A 23,412-nucleotide genomic window follows, 5' to 3' on the forward strand; every position below is an offset into this window, starting at 1 on the left:
GTGTATAGGCTCAACGTTGGTGTTTAACAGAAAAAAATGAAGCGTACGAATTTGCATTTGCCTAAAAATAAAAAGCAGCAAAATAAAAAGTAATCAAATATTAGAACAATCAATGGTAATTTGACCGCTGGTCGAGTAGTTATAGTAGAACCACCATTTAAGCGGATTTAAATAGCCGCAACACATAAATACATGCATACATACATACATACAAACATACATGCATAGAAACATATATGTACACTGGGCTCTTAGCAGCCGGTTGATGTGCAATTGCAATGTTATTCGAAATCACGCCTATCATAGAAGTATAGTAGTTGATACATACATATGTAAACTTATCATAATTTTGCTGTAAATCGTACATTTGTGTTTTAAGTTGTTGTTATTTTTATTGTATTTGTGTAATTATTTGTTAACTAAATGAAATTCTGCAAAGAATATAAGTAAACTGGTTTTTGTTATTTAACAATTGCAAATTACAAAGACAAATCGTGAGAAAAACTACACAGTAATTGCTTGTATGCGCTAAGCTGCTTAATTATTATATTTTCAGCGCATATAACTTTTCGTTTTGCTTACATACATTTGTGCATATGTATGTATATTCGCCTTAACCTATAAACTATTTAAACGATACGATGCATTTGGACTTGAGGATTAGACAATTTTCTGTGAGAAATTATATTATATAGTAATCCGATCAGAACAATATATTGTATTCGGAAATTGTAGCGTTGTCTTGAAGTACGTGAATATAATTTCTCAAATAAAAAAGTTTTCCCTGCAAGCACTTAATTTTGAACGATCAGTTTGTATGGCAGCTATATGCTATAGAATCGCAAAATTTGCAGAGATTGTAGCCTTGCTTTAGAAAATAATCTATGCCAAATTTCGTAAAGATATCTTGTCAAATGAAAAGTCTTTAATATAAGAACATGATTTGGATCCATCAGTTTGTATGGCAGCTATCTTCTATAGAGTTCTGGTGTTACAAACTTCGTGGCTTAATATACCCTATTTAGGGCATAAAAATATTATATTATGAATTGTGTAACCCTGCTAAAATTTTTGTGGAGCACCGAGCTTTCATTGAAAAAAAAATTGCTTTTGAGTTCAAGCTCGCGTTTGTAGGGATGATTTAATAACGGACGGCCAATTGTATTCAATTTGCAGCATACACGGTTGCTTTATCTTTTTTCCAAGAAGTTTGGGGGAGTTACGAGTTTAATCGCTTAGATAAGATAGTTAGAAGAGAAATGTTGGAGAGGTACTTGTATATTTGTTTTTTTTTTCTCTTTCAATTGCAATAGCAAATGAGACTTTTGCAAGTGGTTGAGTGTAATTTAGTACCTCTGGTGGCGATATTATGGAAAGAAGAAAGACATTTTTGCTATTTTAGAGCTGTGTGGTTAAGAACTTCCAATTTACTTGAAATTTCGTATAGGAATACGCTTTAACCATTATTGACGCGATTGAAAAACTTATTATAATTTTGTTTAAATTTTTATTATGAAACGAAATGAATGAAACTACGCAAAAAATTTAATACAATAACATTGAATCTCATATGTTCTATGTTCGATTTGTTTGTGAAGTAATAAATGGACGAGTATTTTATAGGATTTTTATATAGGACCAAATGAAAACAAAAGAATGATGCTAACACTAGTATATACATACATACAAAAGAACCAGAGAGCGCTACCGAGCTCCCGAACTTTGTATAACTAAACTTATCCGAGATAATATTGTGGATATGGTGGTGGAAAGTAGCCGGGGAATGCCGGTGGCGTTGGCTGAACGGGTATGGATGTGGTAATGTAGCTGGTCGCACGTGTCGGCACAACTTCACTGGAGTAAATCGTCGTGTACGCCGTACGTGCGCCAAAGGTTAATTTTAAGACTTTACTATTCGTGTGCGTGGCGATCGTCTCGTGTACAATACTGGAGGTTATCGTTTGGAATTGCTGTAAAGGCAGCAGGAATGGATTTATGGACGGCGTAATGGGGGGGAATGGTAGTGTGCTCTCCGGCGTGAATTGCGGTATGCTGGGTATTAGTATTGAGGAGAATTGTTGTGAATTACTTTGCAATTTCCACAACGCTAATCTTTGTAATTCCTCAGCCGTAAGATTCGATGACTTGCCGAAGAGATCAGCTATATCGGATAATTTGGGACGGTATGATTTGTCATCCTTTGTATTTTCGGCATTATCTTCATCACCGAATTCCAATTCTAGATTTATTTCGGAGCCCGCCTCATCCAGATTAGCACCAAAGTCGGTAAAGCTCCTTAGCGGCAGATCAGTTTCTAGCGGTGAGAGTGTTTTCGTCACCGTTATAAGGCTTGTGATGTCGTAAGTTTGTGTGAGTGTAACATATGTTGTCTCATTATTGACATCAAAGACAATTGGTAGAACTTGTGTGCGCAATTTCGTTGTTGTTGTGCTAAATGAATCCACCACTGTTTCCAAATTCGGCGTCTCGGCATTTTCGGTAATGTGTAGCGGTTTCAATGTTGTGACATGGGTATCACGCAGATAGTTGACTTCCCGTGATGATGGTGCCAAAATGTTTTCGGTTAGTGGACCATCTGGTATTTGTACTTCGGTTGGGTCAGGCGTCAGCGTTTTTTCTATCGTTGAAGTGACTGTTATGAAACGAGTCTTCTTCAAACCACCGACCTAAGAAAAAATATTTATAATTAAATTTTTTACTTTGCCATTTTTGTTAGCAAAATCTATAAGCTATTCGCTGCCTAATTTAGCGAAGTTATAAGCATTTAAGTAAACGGTCGATCAATTTCTTTGACAATTTGTTTTCAGTTTTGGGTTACTTAAAGACTGCTTATTGTTGCACTCACCTGAAAAGCGTACGGCGTTTTAATGGTCGCCAACTCATAGTAAGTATCCTTGAAATTTGCCGGTGTTGATATCTCCACATTCAAGGTCTCCACTAAATGTTGATAATTTCCACCTTGATCTATATTATTGACAACAGCACCGTTTTGTGAGCCCGACGATTCCAGATCACCATTATCGGATATTACATTTAAGCTAGGGTTGCCAGCAAAAGCGTCTACAGATTTAGTGGTGTTACCCTCCGGATTCTTACGTATTGCTACTCTGGGTTTTGGGGTTGTTGTATACTGCCATCTGCCAGGAGTACGATTCAACTTGAACATAAAGACGCTAGTGGAAGCCTGCGATTCCACATTTGAAGGTCGTACTTTGGAACGGAATGTTTTGGGTGCCGGCTCTGCAGAGGAAGCCAATACGACCGCACTACTTTTATGCGCATTAGCTGATGACCTATTATTTTTACTTTTCCTGCAATTAAAAGAAATTTGAAAATCTTGTTTCTGCTTATACGAGTATTTTGTATGTTACCTACCTTTTGGGCTTACTACGTGACGAACTCTTTTTATGACTTTGGGTAACTTGTGACGATTCAACCACAGATTCGGTGATTGTTACATGCTCTTGTCCGTGGTTATTGGCTCTATTGCCTTTACCATTGTGACGATGTGAACCGGAGATGCGATTATTTTTCTGCTCTTGTGGCGCTGGTTTGGATAAAGAAGATGTCGTAGTCTTCAAAACACGTAACGGTGTAGTTGATCTTATCTTCGGTTTCTTGCCTTTAGGTCCACTTGGTGCATGCGGTTTGTTTTCCACCGCTTGACTTGGTTTTAATCGATTTGCGGTCGTTGCTTCGTGTATAATAGTTGCTTCCGAAGACACATCGTAAGTTCGACGTTGATTGAGTCTGTTTCGTGGTTTATCCGTAGCCTTATTGTTTATGACACGATAGGTTTCTTCGGCATATTCGGCTGGTTGGCGTGAGAGCAAATCATATTCAAAAACATTGTTCTCTATTTGTAGTGCGGGCTGCTCTTCGACAGGCTCAGGCGATGTTTGTGCCGTGACCACCACCGAGCTACTCGTTACAATTTTCACATTACTATTGTTGTTATTTTTGTTCTTTTGAGCCTCAACAATAGTCGATTTTAAGTTTTTCTCCACGGGTTTATTGGTCGGTATTTTATCGGAATTCGTTGGCTTGGTAGGTTTAATAGTTTCGTCCTCTGTAGGTTTTAAAGCAAGCGGTTTTGTTTCAATTATATTGGCTGGCAATTCAACTTTACCTGTAAGACAAGTTTTGTTAAATAATAGTGAGGCTAATTGAATTAACTTAGTCTATAACTATTATAGAGTTTTAAACTTTAGTACTTTTTTCAAATCACATTTGAGACCAGCAATCTACTATCTGATCAAATTTGGCTCGGACTGGCCCACTTAATTTCGCGTTTTCGATAGAATCACATTTACGGAATTGTGGAAAATGTTGTAGAAATGTTTTGAGGAGTCTACTTTATCAAAAACATAAATATTTAAGTAACACAAAGTATTCAGTGAAGGTTGTGAGTCAGCTAAATTTGCCTCTTGTGAGTCGTCCGTCGCTATTAATGATGATAACATGAAATAGTGCTTGATTATCGTTGTGTTAGCATCAGAGAGATAGCAGAGGATCTCAACATCTCTTACGAATCGACTTAAAACGTTTCAGTTAATGTTTTGGGTATGAAGCGTGTCAATGATAGACTCATACCAAAAGACCTAAATCTTTTGCAAAAACGACGTCGAGTAAAGGACGCAGAAGAGACAACATATCTGAGGATTGTACATTCATCAAACGCATCATTACTGGTGATGAGACGTAAATTGATGAATATGACGTCGAAAATGTCCAATAATCTAGCGAATGTCAAGCTTAAATTGATTCTGGAGCCTATTTTGAAGACGATATTAAATATTTCTATTAAAATACATGAAAATGAAATTTTATTTTGTCAGTCCGGGTGAAATATGATGGTATATGTATATTTAGAGCAGATTATTTTCAAAGGACCTTTTCTACAATAAAACGAATTTTAGCAGTGCATTAACATTAAACTTATTTTCTATATTCATTTTATATTATTTATGCCATACATACCGATTGGTGGAGCACTTTGTGGTGAAAATACCATTACTGTATTGCCTATCGTTGTTGTAAAATCCAGAAATCCATAAACAGTTTGCGTAATGTATGGGTCCGTACCACCATCCGATAGGATAGGATTAACTGTAAAATTTAAATAGAGTTTTTTTTTTGTAGAAATACAAACTAAATAATAAAATTCATTTAATATACTTAAAACAAGTTCCACAGCCAAAAGAACACTCGCAAAAATTTTTGCTGTTCAAATGATTATTTGCGAGAGCTTAAAACTCTTGAACTCTTAATCTTAATTATAAATAATAAGTAATTTCTATCTAAACTTACCATTCAAAATAAATGCAATGAATAAATATCGATAGTCCATATTTGCACTTATTTAAAGACACCTTTTTATAGATAAGAGAAGGAATTAGCTGAAATAAAAAAACATTAAAGATCACATTTTTGATTTGTATATATTTATATAAAAAAGTCCTCAAAGCTAAGACTATTCCATATCAAACTTTTGAATTCTTTTAGCTTTCCAAACTTATTCAGCTCAAAAGGATGATAGCTGAATAAAGCACTGAAAGCGGAAAGTCTTCTAAGACTTTTTTTTTTAATTAAAATTATTTTCGGTTAAAATACCAATTGCTGATCCGAGATCTAAACTCGTTCGGTCCGAACTAATGACATAAAAGACATCAGACGAAACTTTAAATGCGTTTTTGCCAACGTCTTTTTCAAAACGATACCCACGATTTCTCTGGTTCTACTAGACAGATTTACCTGACATTTTTGGAGTGTCTTCTTTAAAGACTTGTCTATGTCTGGAACTATTCATATCTCCAAACTTAAATGTTAACTATTTTTAAAAAATTCGAAACAGTAAAAAAGAGTGATATAAAATTGTTTTTTTTTTTTTTGCTTTAGTGCAATACGACACCCGTACACACTTTAAATGGTATTTCTCTTTTTCTGTCGTATTACAATTCGTACTCTAATATTTTTCGACTTAGCCGAGTGGATCTTATGTAAATGTAAAGGACAGCGTATATTAAGCTTGCTACGAAGTTTTTAACACTCAGAAGGAGACGTCGGAGACGCTATAAAATATATATATGTAAAAGATCAGCGTGACGTGCCGAGTGGAGTTAGCCATGTCTGTTTTTCTGTATATACACTGTCTCAGATATCACTTTGAAATTTTGCACACCTTCTTTTCTCCCCAAGAAACTGTTCATTTTTCGGTACCACCGATATTGGTCCACAGGATGCAACTGTCATACAAACGGAACGATCAAAATGAAGTCTTTGTATGGAAAACTTATTATTTTACTTATTATCAAAGACAATGCTACAGTCTTCAAACAAATTGTTCAGAGCGGACCACAATAACATATTGCTGCCATAGAAACTGACCGATCGAAATCAAGACAAAGATCTAAGATTACGCTATAAGAAATGCACCGTTGACGTGTATTATAGCTTCGGCCATATTTCTAGAATTATGAGAAAAGTTGTAATCCGCGTTCCAACTGCTGTTGGCTGTTTATGAGAAACCTTCTGTGTCAGAAAAGTTTCCCAAATTCGGGCCCAAAGTAACTTATATGAAAAGTTCCTCCTGGATTGAGTTGCTGTTATTTTTTAAACCTTACTGTAATCGGAGTGGAAACTGTTGTGTAATTTTTTGAATACAAGTATGTTAGATTTGTCGATCCTCGTAAAAGATGTAATAAGCTTTCATTGTCAGCACTGAATGAAAAAATTATTTCTTACAGTTATGAAGTGTCAAATGATGGAGAGAAAGTGATTTCCTTTTTTTGTAAACAAATACATACATATGTATTTATGCATATATTACATACATATATATAAAACACATACATTTGAAATCATATAAACTATGTATAAGGAAATTTCGATCTATGTGCATGTTGCTATTGTAGAAACATGTTTTATCCCATTTTCTTTGCTTTCAAAATACATACATATGTACATATGTATTTCGATACAAATGTATCGATTTTTTTTATACGCACTCCTTACTTGGTCATTGAGTAAATGAAAAAATAGTTTTACTAGTTTTCAAGTTTGCTTTTTTACTGTTTTTTTATGAACCATAATCGGTTTAATAAATCGCCGCGAACATTGAACTCGTCTTATCCTTCGCATACGCGCACAAAATAAATAGCAAACTTGATGAAAGCACCAAAAAATCGGAAAAACATGCTATATCAGTTTCAAAAGTGGCGTGGTGTTGCATTCTTAAATAAATAGTTAAATATTTAAGTTTGAAGTAGTGGGTATATATTTTTAAAATCAAGAAGGTATTTAAATTGGATTTGCAAAAAAAAAACGTATATTTTTTATATACATATATTGTATATGTATATATAAAAAATATTAAAGAATTATTTTTTTTATTTTTTTCTATTGTATTATTATTTCTATTATTTTTTATTTAATTTTTTTTTATTTTATTTAATTTAATTTTATTTTATTATTTTGTATTTTTTATTTATTTTTTAGTTTGTCAGATTTTACCGCGTTTTGTTGTATGCTTTGAAGAACAGTATACTTTACTTATACTTTTACAAACTTGTACCTATGTACATACATACATACATTTAAATGTTCGTCTGTCTGTCAGCCTATAATTTATTTCGTTCGTGATAACTTCACAACACTTCGCGCATTTGTTTAAAAAAAAGAACAAACCAGTTAGTTAGTTAGTAAAAACTTCGAGGCTTTGAGACGCCGTTTCAATTGCTAAGAGTCATTGAGTAAAACTCTCACGCATTCGCATAATAAAAATGCTGTAATTATTTGCCGAGCAAAAGTTTATTACCGTCGGTAATGCGATTGTGCACTTGTGCTTGCTGTAGCATACATACAAACATAAATATATACAAACAGCTGTAAATATGCGGGTGTGCTTGTGCTACGAAAGATTTGGTAATATTTAGACAAAAGAAATTACCAAAACGAGCTGCGAGCTTCCGTTGGTGCGCAACCCAAAAAGAACTGTGCCGCCGCTGCTGTGTTGTGAGGAGTGATGCTCGTAAATATATATTATATATGTATGTATAAGTTTGTGCATATGCAAATGCGCTCATACATATACATATGTATGCTAATCTATAGCTATTTGCATCTACATATGTTTATGGTTTGGCTTATAACAGTTTGGCGAATTACAAAAACCATAACAATAAAAATCAATAACAACAAACACACATACGCTACAGAGATTTGAACAAAAATCTGAAACAAAAGCAAGAGCATTAAGAAAGTAAAAGCGATCATGGTTAACAACATTTAAACAAACAAACATGCAGACAAACATATCATTAGTTGTTATTTATAACTATATATGCGTATGCAATAGTGTAGCAGTTTTGATGCAGGCATTTAAGCCGTCACACTAACAACAACAAAATGCCACACATAACAACAGCAATCGCCCAGCTCGCTTGCTGCTCCATTAACAGCTTAGCTGCGCATTCACTTATACTACACATGTATGTGTGTGTGTGTGTGTGCGTTTGTTGGTTATGCAGGAATATGCTGCTGCTTAAGAGCGTTAATAGTGGAGCATTCACTTTTGTTAGCTGGAAAAGCGGTAGCAATAACGGCAGCTAACAAAATTGGCACAAAATAAACAAGCACAAGTTTTTCCACGCACACACATACACACAGGGGTAAATACATACTTCTATGCGTACAAAAAACATATATATATACACAATTTACAAATATGTATACAATAGCCAGCACAATGCGCAGCGAAAACTTCACAGGCTTTCGCGCTTGCGCGTTAGGACACTTAGCCGCACAGCTTTCGGGCGCTCCACAGCGACAGTCCAGCACAGCACGGGCTTGCAGTCATATTGTGCCACTTTTTAACATTTCATTTATTTGTTATTCTTGTTTTTGTTGCTGTTTGTTAATTTTTGCGGACATTTTCAGTATGCAGCGCACAAAAATTGAGTACTTTGATTGATCAGCCAGACTTTTTTGCAGATTTGAACGCTTAAAATGTTGCATATATGTATGCATGTAATTATATGTAGAAATGAGTTGGTTTATGTACGTGTCGATTTTTTTAAATAACACCATAAAATCCGCTGCACAGAAAAACTAGATTATACAGATATTACAAGGTTAAATACATGAAACGCGTTTGAAATTAAAATGCACTGACGTCGACATTTGTTTAGTTAGTTACACACATCCACACACACACACATAATGCACATGTACACGAACGCTAATTAAATATATTATATACATATATATGTACATATGTATGTATGAGCAATAAATAAAAAGGCGTTTGAGCGACGACATTTCTGAAGGCACATAAACACACCGTGTGCTATTAGAACGCAATACTCAAGCGTTGAACAACAACTTTCATAAATTTAATTAATTTAATTATTTAATGCACATTTTTGTTATATATTTTATTATTAAATACACATTTTATATTATATTTTTTTCAAAATTGCTTTGATTTTTCCAAGCAAATTTCATTTACGTAAAATTTCGCTTACCCAACACACACACGAAATTTTACAAAAGTAATGTAATTAGAATTTTTTAGAACTGAAAGTGTAGGAAAAAATACTGTTTTGTCAATTAATTAAATGTAGATAGCAGATACTAGGCACTCGTGCTCAAGGTGAGCAATTGCAGAAACCATTTCAAGCACAAGAAGTCAAATACGAACTGAAAGCTCAAATACGAATATGCAGCAGTTATTACGAAAAACAACAATAGCCGCTATACTGGCTCGAAGCTAGTAAGCGATCGTACAAACATACAGCATACCGCCTTACAAATACGCATACATATATATTTATACATATACATATACACTTACACAATCATACAGCACTTCGCTGCCTAACATAACTTTCCTGCAGACAGCATTTACATATATACATACATATGCATGACTGTTGTATACATAACATTATATCTATGTATAAATATGCATGCGCATACATACTATACACACATACAAACAATTACACGTACAATAATGCGCTAAGCCACCTAGCTGCCGATATTTTACACAACCAACAAGAGAGCGCCAATCGGCCAACAAGTTACCACCGCCAACAACAACAGCAACGACAGCGCCAGAGGTGGCTCCAAGCAAGCAGCAGCTGAGTAACAAAAATTTGTTGTATAATGTTACGAACGAACCGAAAGAATGGGTCGTGCCATAATACGGCTCCTTTGTGGAGTTGTAAGTTGTTGCAAAGTTTCGAAAGCGCTCGCCAATTGTTGTGGAGTCGTTAGTAGGAAATTGTTATTGAAAAGAAAACTGTTTACAACGCTAGAATTTTGGAGAACGTAAATGGTATAACTGCACCTTAGGAGTTTATAGTAAAAAAGGCAAAAAGCGTGTAAAAACGAATTAATTAATAAGAAGCAAAAAAAATAAATAAAATAATGAGAGCATAAAAAGTAAAAATTTATATAAAATGCAAATAAGTAAAAAACGTTAACATCGGCTGCACCGAAGCTGTAATACGCTCTAGAGGTGCATTACTTATGACAAAAAATGAAATAAAAATATTTTTATCTTAATTGTGATCGATCAGTTTGAACGGCAGCTATATGCTATAGTGCTTCGATCTAAGCAATATATTCGCAGACTGTAGCGTTGCCTTAGACAATATTTTATGCCGAATTTCGTGAAGATACCTCGTAAAATAAAAAAGTTTTTCAAAAATTTGGCCGATCAGTTTGTATGACAGCTGCATGCTATAGAGGTGCGATATCGGCGATTCTAACAAACGAGCAGCTTTTTGAAAAGAAATTGACGTCTGCATTATTTTAGATCGGTAACTCAAACACCGAAGGATAAGCTCGCGTATATACAGACAGGCAAACAGACATGGCTAAATCGACTCTACTCGACATGCTGATCATTTATATACATATTATATATAGGGTTTCTGACGTTTTCTTCTGGGTGTTTCAAATGCGTGGCAAATTTAATATATCCTGTTTAGGCTATAAATATTACGCCGAAGATCAGTTGGTGTGAGGCCAATATGAGATATCCACTTCCACAAATCCAACGAAATTTAATATACTTACATTTTTGTTACCTAATTATATTTTATTTAGTGTAAATTTTTTACCGACATATAAGAGAGAGTATTTTTGTCGTTCCCACGACAGCCGGGTCTACATAACCGGAACGGACTCGGATTTTTATCCGGCCAAGTACTGTCAACCGGCAGCATTCCTAGAAATTACTTGAGGAATGTTTACTGTCGCTACAACAACAACATAGAGTATTAAAAGGAAGTAGAAAAATCGTCGTTAGATATATGGAGGGGATATATATGAAGCAAGATGCTTAAATTTATGATATTTAGAATATATGGGAGAGTTTATATAGACAAATTATATTATATAGATTTTAATATATTACCGAGTGGTTAACACGTCGAGTTTTCAAAAATGTTTAAGTCTGTTTCCTCTTTCGGCTACTGCCAAGTACCAAAAATGTGTTTTATTGATTTTTTACGAATAATAGTTCTTTATGCCGGTGTTGAAAACCATCGTTTTGTGGGCGTGCCAATGGTACAATTTCGCCCATCGGTTTATCGCTTGCTTACCTCTGCTCCTTCTTTTAAGCATGTTCTATGTATACACCCATAGTAAGAGAAACATTTTAATGAAACTGTGTATACTTTATTTAAATTAAAAAAATTACACACAAAAAATTAAGTATAATTTAGCTATTCAAATTTAATTTTCGAAATTCACTTTAATGAATATTAATAAGGAAGCTAAATAAACACGACATAACGGTATGTTGTAGTTTCAATAGTTGTTGCCGAAAATTGCTGAATAATGCGCTCACATGCAAGATCGCATACATATAAACATAAATGCAATAATTTGTCGAAAATAATATAAAATAATAAATCAGTAGATTCCAACGCTAAAATTCGCACCTCATGAATTCTTCGAACAACGACCTCACCGTGACCATAAATAGCCGATCATTAACTCGAATGTAGTAGCAATACTTCAAAATATTATAGAATATGTTGTAAACAATATATTGTAGTGATGCGTTCGTAAGCAGCAAAAAATTGTGAGGAATTCTTATTGATGCTAATCTTGAAAGATTTGTAAGAATTCTTATTGAGGTTAATCAAGAAAAATGAGAATAAATAATTTTTGTTTTTAAATTTTTTATGTGTAAATTACAGCCACAGCTTAATATTTAGTTTTCTAAAACCTAACAGGATTAAAACTTAAATCTGCTTGGTATTTCTTTGTAGTTTATGCGACAAATCACACTAAAAAATCGCTAGCTCTTTTAACAGTTCTGCGTCTCTTAATTAACGGCACATTGTTTTCATTATATAATTTGTATATTTTTATATAACTGCTTCACATAAGCATGCGGGAAGAGATCTGTTAAATTTACTATCGCATTATTTAAAAGTTGTCTTAAAATTTTCCCAAAGATAAGCAAAACTAACGTAAACTTTGCTTTATAGTGAATGCAGTGGGTTATCATTTGGTTAGTTGTAGGTTCGATACACAAGGAGTGCAAGCAAAATTAAATATAACATATTAAAAACTCATTTAAGAAACAAATAAAAATAATGGAAGTCTGTAAAATATAATGTACTTTAATAATCGGTGATTCCTCTTGAAAAATTTTGTATTATCTTGATTCTGTAGCCGAACTCCTCCTAGAGTGCAAGAACTTTGATCGGTCAGTTTGTAGCGACTCGACATAAATAATTTCTTCGGAAATTGCACCATTGCCTTAAACAATAATCCATGTCATCTTCCAGAAATTCGATATCTCGTAAAAAAAGAAAGCTTTTCATACAAGCCGCTTATTCCGAACGTTCAGCTTGTAAAGCAGCTATATGATATAGTAGTCCATTATCGTTTCGACGAATAAGCAGCTTCTTGGTGAGTAAAGGACGGGTACAAAATTTCAGATCTGTATCTCAAAAATAGAAGGACTAATTTGCATATATACAGACAGACGGACATGGCTAAATCGACTCAGCTAGACACGCTACATCTATATATGTATATATATATGTGTATATACTTTATAGGGTCTCTCACGTTTCTTTTTAAATGTTACAAACATCATGTCAAACTAATATACCCTGTTCAGGTATAAAAATTATTATTACAATAGATGAATACAGTTAATGAACGAACGACTAGTCGAAATTTTGATTTTTTACAAAATATTTAATTTCAATTTTTTAAGCTACTCTTTAAATCTGAAAAGTAAATTGTTTCACTCAAATAATTTTTTTTAGGAATCAAATATATTTGACTTTGAAAACAGCGTTTCAAGAAAAAAACGCGTTTAAAGTTTTGGGAGCAGATTAAACTAAATTAAAAAATTCTAATATTCCGCTCATATCTGCGAAACTATTTGCTGAATCAAAGTTTCGGAGAATGTTCTCAAGTGTCTGTTCAATATTTATTAAACAAAAAATCGGTTTTTTGAAATTCAGAAATAGATATACATAACAACTTAAAATAACACCATCTAGTCCCCAAAGTATTGTCCGACATGAAGGAAGCTGCAGGGCGCTTCAATTTTACTATATTTTGCATGCTCGATTTTAGCTAAATTTTTCATATAGTAATTTATATGACCAATCGCCCATTAAATGATCTCACGGTTCACTTACCAACAGGCATTCCGTTGCAGTACCTAAACTTTTCGCACGTAGCGTACACTTGGAGTGACTCCTATTGATCGCAAGCTAAAGAACCGGTTTCGGGTCTTTAAACCGCTTACATACATACATATACATAAACACAAGTGTATAACTAACATAAAAATGCCAACAAACGGAAATGTGGTTATCTTTTGTAACAGCGTTTCGGAGAGTCGTTGCGCATTGTGGAGACTCGCTTGACAGATTTGCGTTAAAACAATGCTGGGCATACAAGCAAGTGAAATATGTACTTACATTTGTATGTATATACATAAAGCGTATTTACAAATACAAGCACAACGTAAGAAAAATCTTAAGGTGCAAGTGTTTGAATTCATCAAAAAGTCTACGCGAATTTTACGAAAATACTAAGCTTAACGCGCAGGCGCACAAACGCTATTTACAAACACACACACGTACGCATACATATGTATATTTGTATGTATATATTTATGGACATTAAATCTCAAGTTATGTATCACGGTCAAATATGTTATTAAATAATAAATAATTTTTGGCAATTAAACACGCCAGCAGTCGACGGCAACAACAACAAATGAATGCCGCAAGCTACGCGAATAGTCGCGCACCCACATACACACACACGCAAGCGCGCACAGCTGCGAAAATAGCAACAAATTAAAACAGCTGAAGCAAACTAATTGGTGCGGGAAGCAATTGTGGTTGTTGTTTTTGCTTTTTTCAACGCTCGTAAATGCTGGAAACAGATTTTCTTTGCAACAAATGGTGATTTAATTAATTATCTCTGCGGTTTTTGTGTATTTTCTCAGGTTCGCATGCGGCTAATAAACACACATGAAAGCAAAACATTTTTACCACTTGTGGCTGCAAATCATTTGTCGAAATTTATATTTACATACCGAAGATTTACTAAGTTTATTTCAGTGTATATTCGTATGTGTGTAAATGAGTACGTGTGTTTTAACAGTTAACTGCACACACGGATTTACACTGCTTTTTGACGTTTTTTTTTTTTGTTTTTTTGTATATTTTGCATTTAGCATTATTAATAAATGTCTTTGGTCAGTAAAAACGCCGAAAGCGCACATTAATCTACAGCGTTACAAATAAATACAAATAGAAATAGAAAACCCAAAAATGCTGATTTATTAGAAAGATATAATTTATGTTTTTTTATATTTGAACCACGCAAATTATATGGCAGCAGCGCTGCTTTGTACTTTTTAGAAGAGTCAACAATTATTTACAAAAAAATTATTTATTTCTGCTATTCTTTAGAGACACTGACTATTGTGGTAGAAATGTTTTTAACGTTAAATTTGTATTAAAATAAAAAAAGTAAATAAAAAACATTAACTTTGATTGCACCGCAGCTAGAATACGCTGCACAAATAAAAAGTTTGCCATAGAAGAACTTAATTTTTATCGTTCAGCTTGTACAGGTTGGTTCAAAAGTTTCTGTTCTCACCAAGAAATAGCACTACTAGCTCCAAATTTTCTTTTTCTCAAGTTTGTACATCTATCGTGAGAATACATGCAAAGTTACAAGTCTTTCTGTCAATTAATTATTTGTTTACAAGCCACTTGAAATTGACGTGTCAGAGATTTTTTTAATATGGAAAAAATTTAATATTGCGCAGTGATTAGATTCTTTGTTTTGAAAGCTTTAAAAGCAAAGGAAATTTATGAACAATTGTTAGAAGTGTATAAGGACCTTCAAAACGCACCGTTGAATTTTGGGCTGATGAATTTAAACGTTGTGTACTACGCTTAAAGCCGATCCATGTGAAGGACCACCAAAAACCGCAAGCACACCACAAATCATTGAGCAAGTTCATAATATTGTTAGTGAAGATCCAAGTTTCACTAAGCGTGAAATTGCTAAGGTTATAGGCATCTCAGACGAACGACTACTTCATGGTGAATTACTGATGAAAAAGCTGTTTGGAAAATTAGTGCCGCACACTTTAATAATTCAACAAAAACTGAATCGAAAACAAATTTCCTCAGCATAATTTGGAGCGTTTTAAGCAGAATAAAACTGATTTCTTGCGTCGTTTTATAACTATGGATGAGACTTGGGCCTACCACCATGATACTAAATTGAAACAGTAATGTTTACAGTGGACTGAAGCTGGTTATTCAGCTCCAAAGCAGGTGAGGTCACAACCATCAACAAAGAAGGTTATGGCATCCGTTTTTTGGGTTGCAAAAGGAATTTTGTTAATTGATTATCTGCATAAACGTAAAACAATCTACTCTGAATAATAATGAATATTATTGCAGCCTTTTGGATCAGCTGCATGAATAAATTCGTTAGAAAAGACCTGGTTTGCAGCCCAAAAAAAAATCATTTTTCATCAAGACAATGCACCTGCTCACAAAGTTCAACGAATTAAAGTTCGAATTGCTTGAGCATTCACCGTATTCACCAGATTTGGCTGCCAGCGACAACTACCTTTTCAGAAACCTGAAACAATTTCTTCGTGGAAAGCGTTTTTCGTCGAATGAAGAAGCTATTACAGCCGTAGACGGGTATCTTGCAGAGCTTCCGGAAAGTCATTATAGGGATGGCATAAAATTATTGTAGGAGCATTGGAATAAGTGTATTGAAGTTAAGGGAGATTATATTGAATAGTTTTCGTAACAAAAACAGTATTTTTTCCTGCTAATCATATTTACCAACGTAACGACTGAATAAGGTTTATGTATGTATAGGTATATCATACAGAAAACAATATGATTCGAAATATTAGCGAAAATGTAGTTGAAGGACTCCCGAAAGTTTTTATACACAAAAATTCTTAGAGTAAAACCACTCTCTCTTGACTCCTTTAGCTTGTTTCTAAGACATTGCAACAAAAATGTTTAAAGATGATTAGAAAGAGAAATGTTTTCCATTTTAAAAATACGAAAAAAATCTCTATTGTGGATTTTAACGAACGAATAACAGTATGAAATAGAGATTATCTTAAAAATAATAGACCAAGAGATTTTGAAACTGATGTCCAACACCAGATTTCGTTAATAATTTGCAAAAAACGCTATATCGACCTGAAAAACAGTTTCAAGTCCTTATATAGCACATATGAATCCCGAAATCAACATGCCAGTTCGGTATTTAAGTTCATAGGTAATCCCGAAAGTTTAACTATGAAATCATATTTTAGCGTTTCTAATAGAAACCTTGCGTTATTATACCAACTTAAGTATTAATGTATATATTAAGACATTTTACGTAAAGTTGAATACTTAAGTATTACTTTTTATTTATGTCCAGAAATACTCGTATGTTAAATTTATAAATATTACCAGTAATTATGCAATACTTGCACACGACACTTTAACCAGTGATTTACACACCCATGTGTGGCCATAATAATATAGCATATGGCTTTTTGTACAATTAAAGAATAATATCATAATTTAATTACAATTAAGCGGTGAAGCTGTAGGCGATTTGCTCAACGCCACTTCCTGTTTGTTGTTTCATTTTTTATATTTCAAATTTGATTGATTGATACATGATTTGATCATAACCATGATTATATAATAAATGAGTGTGTACCATATATAACTGTGTGTACACGTCTTGCTGAGCAGTCTAAATTCTTACATATAGAATGAAAAGAATAAATAATCCACTGAAAATATTTCAAGCCGATTTGACAGTATGATAATTGTATTTCTATAAACTCATAGGTTTGTACGAAAATCCATTGTGTTATAAGTAGCTGAACCAGTTCCACAAAAGTGTTCAATTTTTCATGTGCTATGCAGATCTTGCGCTTACCGTCAGTATTTTGGACTTTAAGCATTTTGTATACTTCTACTGCTTAAATACTATTAGCATTCCAAACATTGTTAGTTCTAATAAGCTGGCGCTTCAATAGAAGTTATGAAGTCTCTCGAGATTATGAACATCGCACTAAGTGTTAAACTCTACATAAGGGTGAGGTAAGTAGAACTATCCTCTTATTAAGAAATCACCAGCTCGATCATGCCTGTACCTATAATCTTTTCTGTTTATAATATAATTTTTAATCGGAAAACGCGTACTGGCTTCCCACTGAATTACCAAGAATTTCTTATACTTGTATGAACACTGTTGATTTCAAAATTTGTTCAGCAAAGTCAACAACCTTTCAATGAAATCTTAAATGAGAGGAGAAATGCCATGAATACTTTCCGCTTTGCTAACGTTAAATAGAGGCTTGTAAAATCACTTCATTTCTCAATAGAACTCTTTTTACGAAATCTCACGGATTGTGTTAGCAGAGAAGACTGTAGGGATTAATATACGACAAGGTCTTACCAGGCAGAGTACAAAAATATATATTGTACTTATGTAAGTGTTTTACACTCTATAAAAGCTGTTCAAATTTCGGTCATGTTTCGTAACATAACTGCTGTTCTCATTTATTATTTCTTGTCTCAAAAATAAACTGGTTCATATCATGAATATTTAATTTTACATTTTTATAAATGCAGACAACTTCAAATGGTTAGACCATAACTGCAGTAAATGTGAATTTATTGCTATAGATTTGTTTCAGATGCATACTATTTTGACTTAAAGCTGTATAAGTGCTGTAGAAAGCATACTTGTTATACCTTGAACCAGTTATATTAAGTTTGTCATGAAGTTTGTAACACCCAGAAAGAAACGTCGGATGCTCTATAAAGTATATGTGTGTATAAAAGATGAGCGTGATGAGCTAAGTCAATTTAGCCATGTCAATCTGTCTATCTGTATATACGCGAACTAGTCCCTTAGTTATTGAGATAACGTTCCGAAATCACGTCCTTTTCTTTCCAACAAACTGCTCATTTGTCGGAAACTAACTAACTAATAGATTAAGTTCTTGTATGAAATTTTTTTTTAGTTAACAAAATATCTTCATGAAATTTGGCACCGATTATTTTCCAGAAAACGCTACAGTCTCCGAAGAAATTTTTAATATCGGACCACTACAGCATATAGCTGACATTCCAATTGACCGCTCAAAATTGATCAATACTGTCAGTATTTTTAATATATCCATGTCTAACAGCTAACCCGCGGTTCAAAGGAGCTAAGAAAATTCAAAGATCTTCACTTGCGTTTATTCTAGATAACATTATTCACAAATTCTACAAAAACTTTAACTTTTACTTTCGAAACCGATTTGTAGACATTGCACATACGTGCTTAGAATCATTTTTTTATAAAAAAAAAAAATTAAAAACTTATTTTAATTTCTCAAACATTTACTTGCGACTTATAAAGTAGAAAAAGAGTGCACGGTTTCTTGGTCGTAGCAGCTCCATGCACTGTAGGGCAGCGAATGCTCGGAAAAAAAGTTTTCTTTCACTTGTACGCTTATTAGTCGTGTACACTATTTCTTTTGCAACAAATTAAATATACTATACGTTAACTAGTCAACCGTTGAAGCATAATTTTATTTTTTTCTACTATTATTACAATATATTTTATATTTACAAACTAATTTTTTCTGATTTCAAACCGCACAAAATCATCAATTCAAAAGCGTATCACTTTTCGGTTAAATTAATCTTAGCCTTCGCTAAGCTACCGCGAAACTGAACGCTCTGCACAACGCTTGGCCATTGTTTTCCAATTTTCGCTTTGCATTTTGACCTCTACATAGTTGAATTAATTTTTTTCTTTTTCCATTTTATTTTGCTTGTGAATGGGCGCCGAGCAGCGTTTGGACTTGTAAATAAGTAATAACCAGCTTATGCTCTTGAGGCATTATAACAGAATTAATTTACCTATTTTTTGTTTGTATAAATTTTAAAAAATACACGACTATTTTATATTATAAAATGCTCAGGATGACATAAGCCAAATAGTAATTAGCAATAGTTGGGATTTCTCTAATTTCTTCAATTTTCTCTCACAGGAAGTGAACGCTGTGGGTGCTTAGTGAACAGTTACTTTGCTCAGCCATATCATGCGTGTATATAATTGCACATACGAGTATGTGTGTTTTTGTTAACAGCAAAAGCGGCCCACTACATGCATATGAAAATGGTTTAACAGTTAACTTATATATTGCATGTATTTCATCATTCAAAACAAAGCAATGAGCAAGTTTCGCGTACGATATGCATAACGCATAACAGAAAATGTTTCAACGATATTTTTTGAAAAAAAGATCAGTGTGTACGTGTATGTGTAAGCGTGCAAGTTGTATTTAGTCAATCACTCCCTAAAAGTATGCATTGTATTTAGTGCAATGGCACTTCAAACTTATTTTGTGCATAGCATATTTTTATACCCAGCAATGATTTTTTTCAGGGATTACATGGGTTTCATGACTTCACAAAAAGACATTTTTTTATTGTCTTATTTAATTCTATAACATCTCTAGAATATTGTCATAAATTCTCAAGTTGATGCCAGTGATAGATTTGGAGGTATCTGAGAAAAGTTGCGCGCTCGAGGTCAGCTATATACACGTAATCACTTAAAACTTTAAACGAGTTTTTCTCGAAACTGTGTTTTCAAAGTCGGTTGTCAAGTTTGCTCGCGAACTACTCAACCGATCTTAATGAAATTTTACACAGGTCTTTGAGCTATAATTTACAAAGTCTTGAACGAAGGATTTTTATTTTGTTCAATTACAACTATTTAAAAAACAAAAACGTCGGGAGATTTTCACCAAAATTTGCATTTTTTTTGTAAAAACGTCTGCCAAAAGTACAGTTTTCACTTTTTTTGTTTTTCCTTCATCCAATACCTAGTTTATGGCCTTAATTCAAATATGTAATTTTTCTTTTTACTTTTGATGCGCCTGTTAGAAGTTCTGCTGTCAACGCGGAGGCACCTTTTTCTGAGGGACTGCCGGAAATGACGTCGTAGTGACAGAGTTTTGAATATTTTCCATTAAAAATTTCACAAAAGCTTTGTAAAATATGTATCTTTGGAATAATAAGAAGTTTGAATAAAATATTTAATTTTTATAAAAAAAAAAAATTATAGAAAATAGAGCGTTTTCTTTTTGCTCGACGAAACCCATGTAACCCCTTAAGTGCGTTATAAAAATGTTTTCGAACATATAATGAGGTCCAGAATTACTCTAACTCCCTTATACTACATATGTATATTGATTTTCGTTATTCTGTTATTGCGGGGAAACATGTTCTCGAGTATGTTTGGGTAATGACAAAAGTTAATGCAATCAATTCAGACCTTCTGTTAGCCCCTGTATACTAGGTGGGAAATCAGTCTAACTTTCCACCTGGAGCTAAGCTGTTTATATGGTAAAAACGTATGATATTTTAATAAAAATATGTGGATAATATTTCTTAAAAATAATGTGATTTCGCGCTGAATATAAATAAAATTGGTCTAGAGCTATCACTAAACTAATAGAGGGTTGTTGTCTTTGCTACAGGTAAACAAAAAGGACATTGAGCTCACCAAAGGTCATTGACATCATGTTGTTGTCTTCGCTCAACGTGATCAAAAGGGCCATTGACTTCGGGTTGTTGTCCTGTCTAAAGGTAAGCAAAGGACCTTGGGTTGCTGTCTTCACTAAATTTTAACAAAGGAGTCATTGACCCATAGTAATAGTCATTATAAATAATGTCAAATAATTTATTATTAGCAACTCAGTGCCTATGGATGAAAATACCGGTAAATTTGTAAGATAATGTTTCAATAAAATCAAAAGTATATCGATTTTTCGAGAGTTGTATTTTCAAATCAATAAGTATATTAGACCAATAACGCGACCGGTTATTATAGGACTTGTTACTCTCATGTAATAAATAGTACATTTAAGGGTTAAATTTCTAATAGAATTTAAGTGATCTATCGTAATCTATTCGCGCTGAACATATTACATACAATTCGAAAAAAAATTATGTGTTGCTGCATTCATTGTAGATAAATGATCACACATACATATACACACAAAATCGAGTAATCGCATATGAAGGTTCGTTCAACCAAACGCTATAGTGTATCGCTAATGTTGCTGTTATTGTTTTTGTTATGGTTCCCCGCCAACTGTCTTTTTATTACAATGCTAACAAATTACCCTTTGCGGCAGAGGCAAGTGTTAGACCCACCTGCTCTACAACCGTGCCAAGCCGAATACATGTGCATAACTAGATACGAAAGTAGAGGGTGGGTTTTTCGGCCAATTCTCTGGGCCGTCTCTGCTCTCTTCGTTTACATGTTTGTTATTTGGCTACCGGAAGGTACAAGCACTCATGGCATGTGCCTAAATGCAAGACCGGCTCAATCAGAGAGCATAAATTGCGATCGTAATGTCAAATTGGGGGAAAATAAATGCAATTGTTTGTATACAGCTATATTAGGGCTGTACATTTGGAACACAATAGTTTATATGTGCGCACATTAAATAATTATACTGTTTGGAAATGTTTTGAAAGTTTCTTATTGCAATTTTTTACCCTACGTCGAAATAAAATAGTCTAGAAAATTAAAACAAAAAATAAATAAATAAAAAATAATACCTCATAATATTTTAATATCTGGAGAGTATAGCAGATACGAAAGGAATTTAAGTTCCAATTCATATAATTTTTCCAATTGTCCAGACGCAGCAGCCGTCCTTCTTCTAAGACTGCGGCGGTCAGAATTTCGTTCGCCAAACGTCGTTCCAATACGAAAGCTAACTGTTGCTTCTTTCTACGCTTTGAATTCGCTTCATTGTATGCTGTGCACACGGGAGAATGTCAATTAAACTTCAGAGCGAAATGACGGAGCCATGTTTCATCAATTGCCACATATCGACGCGGAAATATTAGTCTAACATCTGATCAAATTTGACTCGGACTGGACCATTAAAATTGCGTGCACAAACCAAATTGTTAAAAAAAATTTCTCTAGATTTGTACAATCTCTTTTTATGTTCGTGCTGATCTCCATATGTCAATGGACGGCTACGCTATCATGGAAAATGTTGCAGAAGTGTATTGAGGAGTATAAGTTTTTTTTAATAGTCCGTGTCATATTTGATCAGTTGTTATTACACAAATATTCATGAACGATGCTATACATACATATGTAAGTATATAGATATGTTGTTTTTATATACGTACAGTGTCCACTATCTCAGTCAACTTAATTTTTCGGTCATCCAAAATCATTTTGTGTATTTTTTTATACTTTTGCATTTTCATTTTTATTAGGTTTTTGCACTTTGTACACCAACTTCGGTGCTCTTGTGTCTTATAAGCATAGTTGTAGGCGTTACATATACTTGTCCAAAAACTATGAAATAGTATATTCAATAAATTTAACCAATTTCTTCAAAAGCATTTGACAAAAAAATATTCTTCAATATCCGATTGTGCTAAATTTTAAGCATTTTTTATTTTTATATACAACCATACATATGTATGTACATACCAAGTGTAGCCAGTCTATGAATCATATGTAGAATTTTCTTGCCATTTGTTTGTGATTTTTTGTTTTAGCTCTTTTTTTATATCTTTGATATTCGCATTTCATTTTCATTTCTTGCTCATAATGCACACACATACAAACAAGAAACAAGTGTTTTCTGCAAAACTTTTCATTTGCGATCTTTTGTATTGCTTGAGAGCTTCTGCCAAGACAAAAAGAAAAAGCGTTAACATCGACTGCACCGAAGCTATAATACCCTTCATAGGTGCATTTCTTATAGCATAAAAGGAGATAAAATGATCGTTATCT

General features: G+C 33.5%; 1 protein-coding gene across 2 annotated transcripts; it reads right to left on the reverse strand.

Moving 5' to 3' along the window:
• Window positions 1-1,493: 1,493 nt before the first annotated feature.
• Window positions 1,494-19,271, reverse strand: LOC118683216 (probable serine/threonine-protein kinase nek3). Of its 2 annotated transcripts, none has more exons than XM_036375509.2 (6): window positions 18,970-19,271; window positions 5,332-5,420; window positions 5,002-5,130; window positions 3,397-4,150; window positions 2,867-3,332; window positions 1,494-2,687 (listed from the first exon to the last, which is right to left on the reverse strand). In XM_036375509.2, the coding sequence occupies exons 2-6, from the start codon at window positions 5,369-5,371 to the stop codon at window positions 1,737-1,739; spliced, it is 2,340 nt and encodes a 779-aa protein (XP_036231402.2). In that variant the 5' UTR covers window positions 5,372-5,420; window positions 18,970-19,271; the 3' UTR covers window positions 1,494-1,736. The 2 variants fall into 2 exon arrangements, with proteins under 2 accessions (XP_036231402.2, XP_036231401.2); XM_036375508.2 differs by lacking the exon at window positions 18,970-19,271 and adding an exon at window positions 9,546-9,733.
• Between the last annotated feature and the right edge of the window lie 4,141 nt (window positions 19,272-23,412).

Source organism: Bactrocera oleae, chromosome 4 (assembly GCF_042242935.1).
Source record: "Bactrocera oleae isolate idBacOlea1 chromosome 4, idBacOlea1, whole genome shotgun sequence".
Classification (NCBI taxonomy): Eukaryota; Metazoa; Arthropoda; class Insecta; order Diptera; family Tephritidae; genus Bactrocera; species Bactrocera oleae.

Excerpts from the sequence above, each read along its gene's own strand:
- LOC118683216 (XM_036375509.2), bottom strand. The coding sequence starts at position 5,371 with ATGGACTATCGATATTTATTCATTGCATTTATTTTGAATG. Across the intron at positions 3,333-3,396 it reads TCACGTAGTAAGCCCAAAAG|GAAAAGTAAAAATAATAGGT; the intron begins GTAGGTAACATA and ends TTTTAATTGCAG. Across the intron at positions 2,688-2,866 it reads AAACGCCGTACGCTTTTCAG|GTCGGTGGTTTGAAGAAGAC; the intron begins GTGAGTGCAACA and ends ATTTTTTCTTAG.